At 47.2% G+C, this 14,336-nt stretch overlaps 1 protein-coding gene across 1 annotated transcript in view; it reads left to right on the top strand.

Annotated features, from left to right (window-relative positions):
* Ptgfrn (prostaglandin F2 receptor inhibitor) overlaps positions 1-14,336 on the top strand; it is a 75,267-nt gene that overhangs the window by 48,337 nt on the left and 12,594 nt on the right. Inside the window, exons 5-6 of the mRNA NM_019243.2 lie at positions 4,632-5,057; positions 9,087-9,506. Coding sequence (NP_062116.2) covers positions 4,632-5,057; positions 9,087-9,506 — 846 coding nt within the window. The remainder of the gene's footprint in view (positions 1-4,631; positions 5,058-9,086; positions 9,507-14,336) is intronic.

Here is a 14,336-nt window from a genome sequence, read left to right as displayed (position 1 = left end):
TATGTCGTGCCCTCCCCATCTCTCGGATTCACAGGAGGAAGACAAAGCCCTTTCAGGATGGAGAGTGCTGTAGAGTGGGAGAATCTCTTCAGCTCTTTTCTTCAACAGCATGCTGGGTGTGCCCTGCCTGGGCGATGAGGTAGAGGGTGTAACGGGGATGGCAGAAACGGGGAGCCGAGAGAATGGAGTTGGGTTGGGTTCAAGTGGTGAAGGCTGGAGTGTGTGCTCTGAACTGAACGTGTGGGATGAGGTCCTGGAGGTTAACAGACTTGCCAGTGTATCAGTTTAGAGGGCCACTGGGAAGCCATGCTAGGGTTACCGGAGGCAGTGAGGGCCACAGTGAGATTTCATTCTTAACTGCTGTGCACAGGCTGGGAATGGAAGAATGAGTTCCGGGACACGGAGGAGGCAGAATGCATGGGGGTCTGTGGACAAGAGGGAAGAGCGAAGGAAGAAGATGAGGTGCATCTCATGCTGGGGTGGCCAGGAATTCGATCCTAGGAAGTCAGTGGAGAGTTGGGAGTGTTGGCTGTGGTGGAGTTGTGCCAGCGTCTTCCTCTGCGTGCATGCTGTAAGGGAAGATGAGGACTGAGGTGGGCTATGGTGTGACCTGGCTACACTTAAAGTGATGTGAGCTGACACAGCTCTACACTGTGCTGGGTTGTGAAGGCTAAGAAGGATCTGGGGCAGAGCAGGGCACCAGTTGGGTTCTCGGGCACTGAGTGAGTGAGTTTTGAGTGGAGCCAGGGTTGGGGAGGAGAAGACAGGAGGGTAGAGACCCCTGGTGGACCTAAAGGACCACTAAAGGTCAGCCATGCTTTCACTTCTTCATCATTCTTCTATTTAACCAATTGACCAATTAAAATGGCGCACATAGTATGCATGTGTGTCTGCGTTGTACATATGTCTGTCTCTGTGTGTATGTGGTTTTGGTTTTGTCCATATTTTTGAAACAAACCTCACCATTTAACTCTGACCTAGAACTCACTGTGTAGACATGGCTTGTCTTGAACTCGCAGGGATTCATTCACTGTTGCTTCTGGAGTGCTGGGATTAAAGGAGTTCATACCACATCTGCCTTAATGTTGTGCGTGTGTGTGTGTGTGTGTGTGTGTGTGTGTGTGTGTGTGTGTGTGTGTGTGCTGTACATCATGGTGCTTGATATGTGTGGAGAGTGGAATGGCTAAATGAAGCTAATTAACATATCTGTTACCAGTGAGTAGTCTTATTCCTTTTGTGGTAAGAACATTTAAAATTCCTTCTCTCAGCAGTTCTCACCTATAAGAGCAGTCACCACGTTGTAAATGGACTTTCTGGACTTACTGACCGTCTAGCAGAAGTTTGACATCTTTTGGCTCCCCCTGCCCCAGCCTCTGAGAGCTACCATTTTACCTTTTGCTGCTATGAGTTTGACTGTTTTAAGTTCTATGAGGCATTTGTCTGTCTGTCTGTCTTATTTTGGTTAGCACAGCTTCTTCTAGGCTCGTGTGTGCATGCGTGTGGGTCTTATGTTGTCTTTCTCCATTCATCTGTTGACAGACACTTAGGTTGAATCCTTCCTCCTCCTCAGCTCCTGTGAGCAGTGCAGTGATGAGCATCCCTTGTCTGTCACTCACTGTCATTTTAACAGCCGTTAGGAAGGTGTTGCTTTGGAAGAAAGTGCCTGTGGGTGGAGGTAAACCATGAAAGACAGAAGGGTTTGTTATTGAAAAGTGCATGGTCTGTTGGAGAACAGAAGTCCCGAGGACAGCATCTGGCCGGCTCAGTTTCATGGAACAGGCCGGCTCAGTTGCTTCGGGCCCACAGGAAACTGTCCTGGTGACCGTCCCTGTGGTACTAATTGGCAATGTCATTGCCAGCACAGCCACATCTTCAGTGTCCTGAACATCGCCCTGTTCAGCAGCGGAGCTTAGACACTATAGAGTTCGGAGGAGAATGGGTTTGGCTCCGGAGAGATGCTTGTCTCAGCCCTGGGACCAGACCTCCACCCGTGAGCCAAGTGAGGAAGGTCTTACTTCTGAGTATGGAGTGGGAATTGTGTTAAGTAGTATATGTGTGTCCTTACATACATGTTGGGGTGTGCACTCATACCTCCCCAGTGTACAACAGGCTACTGTATTACCAGTGTTGGGGCTGCAAGCACAGCCGTGCTCCAGTATACGTGTGGAGGCTAGAGAGCAACTGGAGTTTTCTCCTTCCGCTTTGTCGAGGCAGGCTCTCTGCTGTTTCTGCCATGTTGTGTATTCCAGGCTAGCAGGCCTCTGAACTTTCAGGTAATTCTCCTGTCTCTGCCTCCTGTCTTGCCATATAAGTGCTAGAATTATAAGTGAGTGCACTAGGCTTTTCATGTGGGCTCTAGAGATTGAACTCGGGTTTGCTGAGCCACCTCTCCATTCCCCTTTGTGCATATTCAAATTCTCAGTCCTTGCAGTGAGGGTAGGAGTGTGCAGTGTGGCCACTGTCTGCATCGTTACAGATGAGGCACCAGAGAGCTTAGGAAATGTGTTAAAGGTTGCCTGCAGGTCAGTGGCAGAAGCAGGATCAGTACACGGTCTGCTTGCTGACCCTGTGCACGTCAGCCCTGCAGCCCTTCATTGGTCTTCATGGCCTCAGGAAGTAGTGTGCAGGTTGAGGCTTTAGCACCAGGAAGTGTTACCCGTGTCAAACTCAAGGTACAGGGAGGTCTCTTAATGGCAGCCATTGTTAGGTTAAAGGTTAAGGGTCCAGGGTAGCTATGCATCATATTTCTCTTTTACTGGCTCCAAGCCTCTGCCACACTTGCCAAGAAACCCATCTTAAACCCTTACCAGTGTTCCTCCCTCTGCCTGCCCATTCCACATTCCGTGAGGGTCTCCAATCGCCACACACTCTCCTGCCATCATGGGGCCCCACTTTTTGGGGTGCTCCGAAGCTTCTCTAATAGACCAGTTGCCCACTTGACAGCGACTGTTTGGCAAGGTCCCGTGAGGCTTACCTCTGCGATGGAGCCCAATCTCACTCTCAGCGCATACTTGTGAGGAGAAACATTTGAGAGAATTAAGGTTCGAGTTCTTTCCATTTCCTAGTCCTTGAATCATTCTTGGAGAAGTCACGATGTTATAAATTTCATTAGATGTGTAAATCACAAAGGAACAGTTCCTTGACCTCAGCAGTTTATAACCTGTGTGAGTCATAAATAAAAGCAGAAAGAACTAAAAGAAAACTGCAAACGGTGGTGGAGAGAAGGAGCACTGCAAAGTGGAGGGCTCCGTTCAAGTACGGTGACTTTTCTCAGAGGAGGGCAACATGCCTGGAACAAAAATGTAGACTCTTCTAGTGACCTTACCACCAATACAGGGAACAGGTGTTGAGTGCCTCCTGGGCCCCAGGATTTTGAGGTTGAGAATCTCGAACAAAGAATAGTTTCCGAGAGGATGACTGGTGTAGGAAAGACATATGAGAGCTCAGAGGAAGAGAACCATGTCCAGCGATGTGAGGCTTGCCGAGTGTCCCATGCCAAGAACCACATTGGCATCAGCCTATATGGTGAGCCTCATGAATGGGGGTGACAGGAATAGGGGAGGGGAGAGGAGGGAAGGCTACCAAGGGGCTCTGGTGCAGGTTCCTTAAGGAGGCAGGTGTGGAAGAGGCCTGCAGCCCGTGAGGATACAAACGTGGAAATGCAGTAGGGGGTGGTTGTTGATATTGAGCAGACTCACCAGGGCCAGGTTCACTATGTGATGGTTTCCTGGTTGGCAGAGATACAGGGTGAGTTATTTGTGGCAGTGGAAAGAACATCCTTTTGTGGAGTCTTAAGCGAGGGGGTGTTGGCTGACTGAATACAGACTCAGTGGAAAATAGCGAGTGAGGATAAGAATATCTGTGAGAATGAGGACCAGGGGCCTTGCATTTGGGGCATAGCCACAGCTGGCAGGAACTGAGTCCTGGTGGGACCAGTGGGCCTCAGATTGTGCACTGTTCTTAGGTTAGAACTTTGCATTACTACTCCAGTGGGAGCTTCGGAAGTCTGTAGGTTTGCTTGGTGTCCCAGACGATCCTTATAGAAAGAGAACACTTAAGTTTCTGAGATTTTTCTCAGACTTCAACCTCCTGGATCACCTGTTGGCTTCCCCTTGTCCTGTGCAAAAGTGAGGGCTCTCACCCAGGATATTTGACTTCTGGCCTTGGCAGCTTGCTTCTGTCCGTCCTCCCTCCCTCCCTCCCTTTCTTCCTTCCTTAATTTCATCGTATGTTTTTACTGTGTATGGGTATTTTGCCTACGTATATGTCTGTGCACCACATGTGTGCAGTGTCCTCAGAGGCTAGAAGAGGATGTTGGATTCCCCTGGAACTGGAGTTGGAGATGGTTGTGATTGCCATGTGGGTGTTGGGAATTGAACCCAGGTCCTCTGCAAGAGCAGCCAATGTTCTTAACTTCTGAGCCACCTTGGGTTTTCTTAAGGCGGGTACAGGAAGAAGTGATTTACAGGTTTTGAGAAGTACTCTTACAGGGTCCTTCCTGCTCAACACGACTTGGTTTTTATTTCAGAAGTTGGTAGGATGGACAATTTGTTGAAATGAACGCTAATGGTCCTTGACTTGTTCCCTGGCCAACTCTTATGTTTCTGTGTTTTCTCTTTCGCCCCCTTCAGAACCAGAATACCAGGTCTACCTGAATGCTTCTAAGGTCCCCGGGTTTTCCGACGACCCCACAGAACTGCAATGCCGGGTGATAGACACGAAGCGTGTGGATGCCGGTGTCCGACTTACTGTGTCGTGGTACTATAGAATGAACCGTCGCAATGATGACGTGGTGGCCAGCGAGCTTCTCGCCGTCATGGACGGGGACTGGACTCTGAGATACGGGGAGAGAAGCAAACAGCGGGCCCAGGACGGCGAGTTTATCTTTTCTAAGGAGCACACAGACACATTCAGTTTCCGGATCCAAAGGACTACGGAGGAAGACAGGGGCAGTTATTACTGTGTTGTGTCTGCCTGGACCAGGCAGAGGAACAGCAGCTGGGTGAAGAGCAAAGATGTCTTCTCCAAGCCCGTCAACATATTCTGGGCCTCGGAAGGTGGGAGCATCATTTGTCATTGTTCAGCTATGGTTTAGTTTAAGTCATCTGTCCATGTTTGTGTCCGTTACCCTCACCCTCCGCTCACACTAGAGATCTGTGCAGATACACTAGTGAGCAGGAACCTCATGACCCTCTTGGCTCTCCTTTGGACTCTTCTGGGTCCCCAGGACCGGAGGGAAGGGCCTCTGCCACTCACTTAGCATTTCCTGAACCCCATTGTTCCTTTATCTTTCTTTTTGGTTGTCAGCCTCCTCTCTGAGGACAGTTGTCCCCAGAACCCACCTCAGTGGCTGTGTGTTCTTCCCACATTCCTTGAATAGCTGGGCATAAAGAAGTCAGGCACCCGCCCTGTTCCTCTGCAGTTTCTACCATCCGCCCCCCTCCATAAAGACCCCTCCCTACCTTGACGCCTTGATCTGCTCATCCGCTGGAGCTGCTAGCCTTGGTTACTAGCCACTGTTACTGTTCCTGTCTGGCTAGCTAGCTGGGTTGAAATCATCCTGGGAGCTTTCAAAAGAGAAAAGATCCCAGTAAAAATTATGTTTAAATTGGTCTGAAGTATATGCGGTCTGGACATTGGAATTGACTCCTCTAGAGGGGCCACTATGGAAGATCCTGGTATAGACAATGCCTTTATTCTCAGCCCCCTGCCTTTGTCTCTAAGTGTCATATCTTTTGTCCCTTTCAGTCTTCCCTCACTGCCAACTCTGTCCCTCCCACCGTTCACTTCTGATAACTGAAGCCCAGCCCCTCCACAGCCCCGTGTCACGGTCCGGTCGTCTAAGTCGCAATCTCCCTAGATCATTCATTCCCTTTAGTGCTTCAGCCCTGTTGATTCTGTCTTCTATCATTGTCCTTCCTTCTTCCTGGGGCTTCACTTCTCTCACCAGGAAGTCCAACATGCCCCTGTAGCCCTTCCTGATACACTTCGAGGGCAGGGGGAGGGAGAATTGCGTGATCACCTACTGATATCCAGCCTACGTTCCCAGCCAATCATGTTCCTTCTTGGCATTCGTAACTCTCTTCCTCCGGCTTGGTCTACCTTATATTCTGCTTAAAACCCAATTCAAAGCCAACTTCGCTGTCGCTTTGGCTGCATACGCAGAGCTAGATGCAGTTGAAGGAAATAACTTTCCAACAGTGAAGGCCTCACTTCAGATCTCCAATCCCTTCTGTCACGTGGGCTCTCAACATTGAGAGTCATTCTGGTTTCCTCCATGTGTTTACTTCCCCACTCTCCTAAGTGATAATTGCACACCACCTGCTCTCTCTGAAAACCTCCTCCCCCAGCCTCTGTCAGCTCCTGGCTCTGCTTCTCCATCCCCTATAAAAAGACAGTCAAAGGAGAACTTATGTCTGCCATGTTCAGCTTCTCACCCTTATTCCTTAGCAAAGGTTAGCCCCTCTCACAGCTGACACATGACTGTCTCTGTCTCTCTCTCTCTCTGTCTCTCTCTCTCTCTCTCTCTCTCTCTCTCTCTCATATCTCTCTCATATCTCTCTCTTCTGGTCCTTTTTCATCAACTTGCTAACGTTGCTCTTAGAGAAACTATTTGTTTTTGCTCTATCTATCTTCTTCCTTTACCTTGCTGTTCTTATAACCCTGCCCACTACTCTGACCTTTTATAGCGGTGGATTTAACTATGTTTACTGTCTCTCATTTCTCCTCCATTTCTCTGTGGTTCCTGCTCCCCAACCCCTTAGTGGGTTAAGATCACCAGAGATCAACACACTGCCGAAGCCTGTTTGTCAGTTTCCTTCCTGGGCTGGGACGGTTTCTCCCTTGCAGGAATGCTTTGGCTTTTCCCGAGGCATGTGGGATGCTTTTCCGGGACATGTTTCCGCCCTCCCTGGCTGCTGCACCTGAGCTTCCTGTTCATTCTCCCAGTTCCCACTAAGGACACACAGGACTCAGTCCCTGAATCCCTGCCTAACCCGCTCAGCGTTATCTCCACACACCACACCAGTGACTGACTCAGCTGTGCCCGTGTGTCCCAACATGTTCTAGAACTCCAGGTTCAGTAATTCTTGCCTAGCAAGCAGCTCTTAAATTTCCGTTCAAGGGGTTGGGGATTTAGTTCAGCGGTAGAGCGCTTGCCTAGCAGGCGCAAGGCCCTGGGTTCGATCCCCAGCTTCAAAAAAAGAAAAAAAGAAAAAAAATTTCCGTTCAAAATGGAACCTCTGGTGTCTGGCACCCTTTTCTTCCACCTTTAGTTGCTGACCTAAACCTTTACCTCTGACTCCTCTTTCTTTTTCTTTTGTTTTGTTTGGCTTTGTTTTGTTTATCCTGCTTTAATCTTACAAGCATTATGCAAGCCAGCCGCACCCTGACCCCTAACTTCCCTTTTCAGTTGTTGTTTGATTTATTTGGGGCCTGTTTTGTTTTTAGAGGCAGGGGCTTATGTAGCCCAACTGTTGTCTGAGATGACTTTGAGCTCCGATCCTCCTGTAGCTACCTCCCAAGGACTGGGGCTACAGACACCAATTCTAACTTCGTGAGAACGGTTCAGAGTCTAACAGCCTCCCATGCTTCACTCTGATGAGCCAGGGTTAATCTCTCACCTGCCTCCGGGCTGGTCTCCCAGCACCCACCCTTAACCACGCCCTTAGCATCTAATCAGATGGTGAAAATCTTCTCCCCTATACTGTCACAGATTCCCTATCTCAGAGCAAAACCCAGAGTCTTCTCAGTGGCCTTGAGTGTCCTGTATAGAATCGTTGTCCTCCCTCACAGCTCTCCCCACTGCCCACTATACTGAGCTCCTCTGCCCTTCCCATAATGCCCCTTGTCACCTGACAAGATCCGTAGCTCAACATTTGCTGTCTCCTCTGCCTAGAAAGCTTTTCCCACCTCCCTCCTGTGTTTGTCAAATGTTAGCGTCTTGGTGAGACCATCCTGGGCCACTCTGCGTATAACTCTGCCCCCTTTCTCTTACACAGTCCTTCACTTTCTCTTTTTTGTCTGTTTTTCTTCTGTGGTTCTTACGTTTTTACCACCTAACCCCAAGGCACGTTTTATCTACTTGCCTTCCTAGTATATAAAGGGAGGGTCCCTGGACTTTACTGTTTTATTCCCAGTGCCTATGAAATGCAGGCTGTTAGTAATTATGTTTAATTCATGAGTGGATGACCAAACTCACAGGAGAGTCAAGAATAAATGTGGCTGGCTCAGTGGAACCTCAGAAACCATCATTTTCTCTGAAGATGGTGCATCACACATATTGGGCTGATGGGTTTGACAGGACAAACTGCTCCCCGAATCCCAGCATAAAATTCATAACTGAATAGATTTTGGGGTTAATTATTGTATTTAAAAGTTTTTTTTAAGGAATGGGCATAATTCGTTTTAATCTTTTAATAGCTATTTGAGCTTCCACGTGCCTGACTTTGTGCCATTGCGATTGATGACACCCAATGTGTACATGCTTAGAGATTAGTACTTGACAGAGACTGAAAGAACACGCGAACCCACTGTGGTGCTGCCATAGACGTTGGCTCGAAAGTCCAAACCCCCATCTCTGTAGTTACCAGGGGGAGGTGGCCATGTCTGCAAATGCAATGTATTTATTATATTATATAAAGTTTAATTGGTACATTATAGGGTTAGGTGGAGAAGAGCTGAGTTCCCACATAGGCTAGCTCAAGATGGCCGACCACCCCAGCACTAAGTAGAGAAGGTTCTGGCGTGGCTAGCCTAGCCTGTCTTCCCTGGCTCTCTGGATCTTGAGAGGGACCATCTTAGCGGTCTTAGTTCCCTGGGTGACACATCTGAGGGTTTATAATTCCTCCTGTTCGCACTTTAACTGTCCATCGCCCCTCAGATCCCTTCTGACTGCTGCTTCCCCTGGGGCGGTTTTCAGCCTGTTCACAGACGCATTATTTTCTTTTGGAGTTGCCACGTTTCCTTCCTGTTATCGTACGGCAGATTGCAAGTAAATCCCTATTTCCTGGATGCTTTGATTTTTAGATGCATATCCATTTTAGCCACGTCTGTTGAAATGGCCCACTTCTGATTTTTTATTCCAGATTCTGTGCTCGTGGTGAAGGCACGGCAGCCAAAGCCTTTCTTTGCTGCAGGGAATACATTTGAGATGACTTGCAAAGTGTCTTCCAAGAATATTAAGTCTCCACGATACTCTGTTCTCATCACGGCTGAGAAGCCTGTTGGGGACCTCTCCAGTCCCAATGAAACCAAGTACATCATCTCCCTGGACCAGGATTCCGTGGTGAAGCTGGAGAACTGGACCGACGCATCTCGGGTGGACGGCGTCGTGTTAGAGAAGGTTCAAGAGGATGAGTTCCGATACCGAATGTACCAGACTCAGGTCTCCGATGCGGGCCTGTACCGCTGCATGGTGACAGCCTGGTCTCCTATCGGGGGCAGCTTGTGGCGAGAGGCAGCGACCAGTCTTTCCAATCCTATTGAGATTGACTTCCAAACCTCAGGTGAGCAGAGCTCAGTGATGTCATAGATTGATCTGAGAGACAAGCCTTAACATTTTTTTTTTTTTTTGGTTCTTTTTTTTTTTCGGAGCTGGGGACCGAACCCAGGGCCTTGCGCTTCCTAGGTAAGCGCTCTACCACTGAGCTAAATCCCCAGCCCCCAAGCCTTAACATTTTAATCAAGGGCCCTCATAATTTGTTCATTTTTGGGTATGTGTGAGTAGCATATGTATGTCGTGTATGTATGTGGTTTATGTGCACATGTGTGCTTTGGCCAGAAGGTGATGTCAGGTGTCTTGCTTTGTTACTCTGCTTTATTCCCTTGAGACAGTTTGCCATTGATTGAGCCTGGAGCTAGGCTGATGGCCAGAAATTCCAGGGATCCTTCTGTCTGCCCCCCCCCACCACAACCACCATCGCCACCACACACAGCTCTGGGTTATAGGCCTATGTGCCCCACCCAGCTTTTTATGTGGGTGCTAGGGATTTGAACCCAGGTACTCATTAGGCAGCAGTCACTCTTACATATCATACTGTCTCCTATGCTCCTGTCCTTCCCTTTTCATAGAGTTTCTGAAGTAGGATTCATATGCCATGTAGTTTATCCATTCAAGGCACATAATTCTACGGCTTTTCATATATTTGCAGGATTGCACCACCATCGATCCCCACTGTCAGTTTTAGAGAATTCTGTAACAGCAAAATGAAACCGAGATCCCTTAGCCAACAGTGTCCAGTGTCCCCCCCCAACATCCACTCTGCCTTCTGTATATGGATTCTCCCACATTGTATACGTCACGTGTGTCACCTTGGTGTCTGGCTGACTTACCTGAGCATGGTGTTTTCCAACATCACCCGTGTGCCCCATGCTTTCTGTTTATTTTTATGACACCTGCTTTAGGTCACACTTTATCATTTCATCAGCTGACGGACAGTTAGGGTGTGTCCAGTTCCCCACTGTTGTAATTCTGTTGTGCCAGTTGTTTTTGTTTGTTTTTTTTTTAATGCATTTAAAAAAAAAACAAACCAGACTGGAAGTCATAGCTGAGACTTGAAGGAGCTCAGTGGAGAGAAGTGAACACAGCTCGTCAGAGTGGATGGTTTGGAGCTGGCGCCTGGGTCAGTCTGGTTTCTCGCCTTACTGCGCCAGGACTTGCAGGTGTGACTGCAACTCTGGGTCCCGCTTCTCAGGAGCGTTTCCACACAGGGTGGCTCTCAGCCTTGCTCCACTCCTCGCTTTTGGATTGCATGAACTTCCTGTAGCTGGGCATCACCAGAGTTGCTACAGGGCTGTGGTACTGCTGACTCTGTCAGTTTGGTTTCTTAATCCCCAATTTCATTCAGACAATCCAAGTGAAGAATTTTCATCTGTGAATGTTAGACCAGCAGTCCTAACCAATCTGCCCTGCATGCCAGTTAGGGATTTGAATGCACACATTTATACTTATCTATAAAAATCTGTCATTAATTGAATCAATGTAACAAAAACAAGATGCTTTAATTAAATTATTCACATTTTGGAGGTGGGGCGATAGTTCAGTGTTTAAAAGCACATATTGCTTTTGCAGGGAACCCAAGTGTGATTCTCAGCATCTCAGTACTTACCTGTAACTCCAATCCCCGGGGAGTCAGTTTTCTGGGCAGTCATGTGCACATACATGCCCATACACATAATTATAAATAAATATGTTTTTTAAAAAAGAAACCCTTAAATCATTCACATCTGTTTATAGGCAAATCAGAATCCACCGCCTGTCTCCGGAGCACTGGGATTAAAGCCCTGTGCTACCGCACAGGCCCCTGTTGGGTTTTCTCTCATGGAAAGGTGTGGAGACTCCTTGGCTTACCAAATGATTTCCTTCCCCTTGTGTCTGTTTGTTGAGATGATCACATGATTTTGTCCTTTTTTTATGTCCTGCTATCTGTATGGTCGAGTGTACCTCATTTCACACTTGGTATTTAATGATTCTTTTAATTTTGTGAAAGAGACGAGATATAAAATCCTTTGTGCGTATTTCTGGATTAGGGATGCATATTGGGCGTATTCCTTAATTCTTTGAATCCCACCGTGGCAGCTCTTTACTTCCGGGTTGAATGGATTGCCTAAAACCTGTACTGTCAGTGGAATTGTCATAGTCTGTTCCCCCCTTAATTAGAAGCTGCTACCTGATTGACCAGCCCAGTGCTAGTGCCCCAGATTGTCCCCAGTAAAGAACTGATTTGAAACCCAAGAGCCTTCACTCTCTGTACATCAGCAGTCCTCCTTAAGGTCCAGGACAAAGAAGTCCTCCTCAGGTCCACCATGCTGTCATCTCTCTGAGTTTCCCAGAGGATCCACTAGATCATGGCCTTCACTGACCTAAGTATCAGGGCTAGCATGAGATTTAAAACCGATGATGTAAGATTCAGCCTTTAAAAAGAGTGGCATTTTTTCTTTTTAATATAGAAATGTGTGACTAGAGCAAAAGGACTCAGAGGTTAAGAGCACTGGGCACTCTTCCAGAGGACCTGGCATCAATTCCTGGTACCCACAATGCAGTTCCTGCTGTTCCTGCCTCCAATCCCATGATGCCTTCTCTGGCCTCCATGGGAACGAGACGCATGTAGTGCTCAGACATACATGCAGGCAAAATGGGCATACACTTAAGATAAAAATAATAATTAAAAATTGAAATAGAGCCAAGTAGAGCAGTCACACCCCACCCCCACCTCGCTCTGTGAAACACTCATTTAGTTTTCTCATCTTTTTAGAACTTCCCCTTCAGTGTTATCTTCATGACTTTGAGATCTTGGCTATGCATGTGATGTTATGACCCATTTCTTCTCCCTATAAATGTGAGATAATCAGTCTTCCTGTTGGGTAGACACAGCCCAGTGACTGCATAGAGCAGCATCACTTAGCACTGACCCCATGGCTGGGGATGCAGAGTTCGCTTATAGGAAAATGCTGCTCTTAGAAGCCTTTTCCTAGGGTGGGGATGGAGTGTGGAATATGGTTGTGTTAATGTTTGTGCTTAAAAGCTAAGTGATCCCCATGCTCTCTGCAGACCAGGAATCCAGGGACTTCTAATGACTGGCTGCTCTCTGAATATTCCAAGTCACAGCCTGTGGTCTGCAAAGTTAACCAGACAAATTCCTTCACAAACAGAATTGCCACAGAAATAGACCATAATGAAAATATTTCTAAATATTCCCTTATCCTGGGATAATGACCATATTAACATCGAGCCATTGATTTCATTAGAAGGAAATCCACTACTGTGAATTGTTTGCGACAATGAAGGCCTTCTTTCCCAGCCCTATCTGCTTTGTGAGACAGAGCACAGACCCTCTCACAAGAATTGCCTTGGTTCCCACGGCAGCCACCAGTAGGGAACTGGGAGTTATGACTTGTGACCCAGAAGGTATTTGGGCTTTTCTTTGGAAATATAAAGAGAAGTGACATTTGTTCAAATTAGGTAAGTCTTTCTTCATTGTTTTAAATAAGAAAAATACGTACATCAGTACAGCCTTTCAGTGTTTGGCCATTCAGGTTCTCTTAGAAGGGACCTGACTGACTTTCAAAGAAAGTCCTTAACAGAGTTCTTTATTACAACCAAGTCTCTATCTAAAGGAAGTTTTTAATCCCCTTGTTGAATATGACCACTGCCACCCTGAGCCGACAGAAACAGCATTGCCAGCCATTTCTACAGAACTGGTTCAGAGCAGTAAAGCTGGCCCTCCTCACAGTCCTGGGTAGAGCAGGCCCAGAGCGTGAGGTACTAAGGGAGCAGGGGTGGGAGCTGAGGCATCTGAAGGAGATGTGCTTATCCCTGCCTCGTTCTTCCTGTTCCTGGGACCCGTCTTACTATGTCCTCAGCCCTGGAGTTAAGTCCCCAGGTCTCCCTAACACTTAGCCTACCTACCTCCATAGCCAGCCTTCCTTTACCATTCGAATTATTTGTATCCTTAGTGCTAGGAAAGCAATTTAATGACTTATTATTAGTAATCAGATTGAAGTGAGAACAGAGGCAAAGTCATTTCAGCCCATTGCCTCACAACAGTGTGACCTTTCACATACTCTGCTGATGGAGTAGCTTTTTGTGGATGCTTTTAAACACACTCTGGGGTTCTTCTCCTTTCTAGTACTCTGAACAAGAAAACAGTCATGTCTCTATTCCTCAAGGAGGCTTTAGCTCAGCTTCTATGAGCTAGATTAGTAGAGCCCGTGATGAATCTGGCAACGGTCTATTTATAGAGCTGACCACCTATCTATGCTTTCCTGAAAATCCAAGTAGAATTTCAGAGCGCTGATGCCCTAGAACTCTCTTTCCCGTTTTCCTGTTTCTAGATTTTAGAAGTTGAGATGATGAGGTTAAGCATTAAGCTCTTGGGATCGGTTTGGCTTGAGCTATGAAATACCCTTACCTAAGAGGAAATCGGAGGTAGGTTTAAAGTAATCTTTAGGCCGCTCGCTGGGGAACATGAGACAAAGCCTGTCTCAGTGGAGGATGTTGTTCTGTTTTGTTTGATGCTAGTTTAAACTAGATGTACATATACATGTACACACAGACACATACTTATACATGTACATGATGTGTATGATATTCATATCATACATGCAGGCTTTAGCTTTAGTTTCACAGCAAAATTGACTCAAAAGTGTAGAGCACTCTCATATGCACCCTGCCTTCCCCAACCTGGGTGGTCTTTTAAAGGACTCTCCAAGCTGCCTCAGTTTCCCCTGAAATCCTGGCATTTTCCTCAGTGCCCTGCCATACTTTATCTAAACATTTTCAGTGTTGATGGGTCTTTCTCCTAATGCCAGCCCTTTAACACTGGGTTTAACACTGG

This window comes from Rattus norvegicus, chromosome 2, assembly GCF_036323735.1.
Source record: "Rattus norvegicus strain BN/NHsdMcwi chromosome 2, GRCr8, whole genome shotgun sequence".
NCBI lineage: Eukaryota > Metazoa > Chordata > Mammalia > Rodentia > Muridae > Rattus > Rattus norvegicus.
This window is presented reverse-complemented; position numbering and strand designations above follow the sequence as displayed.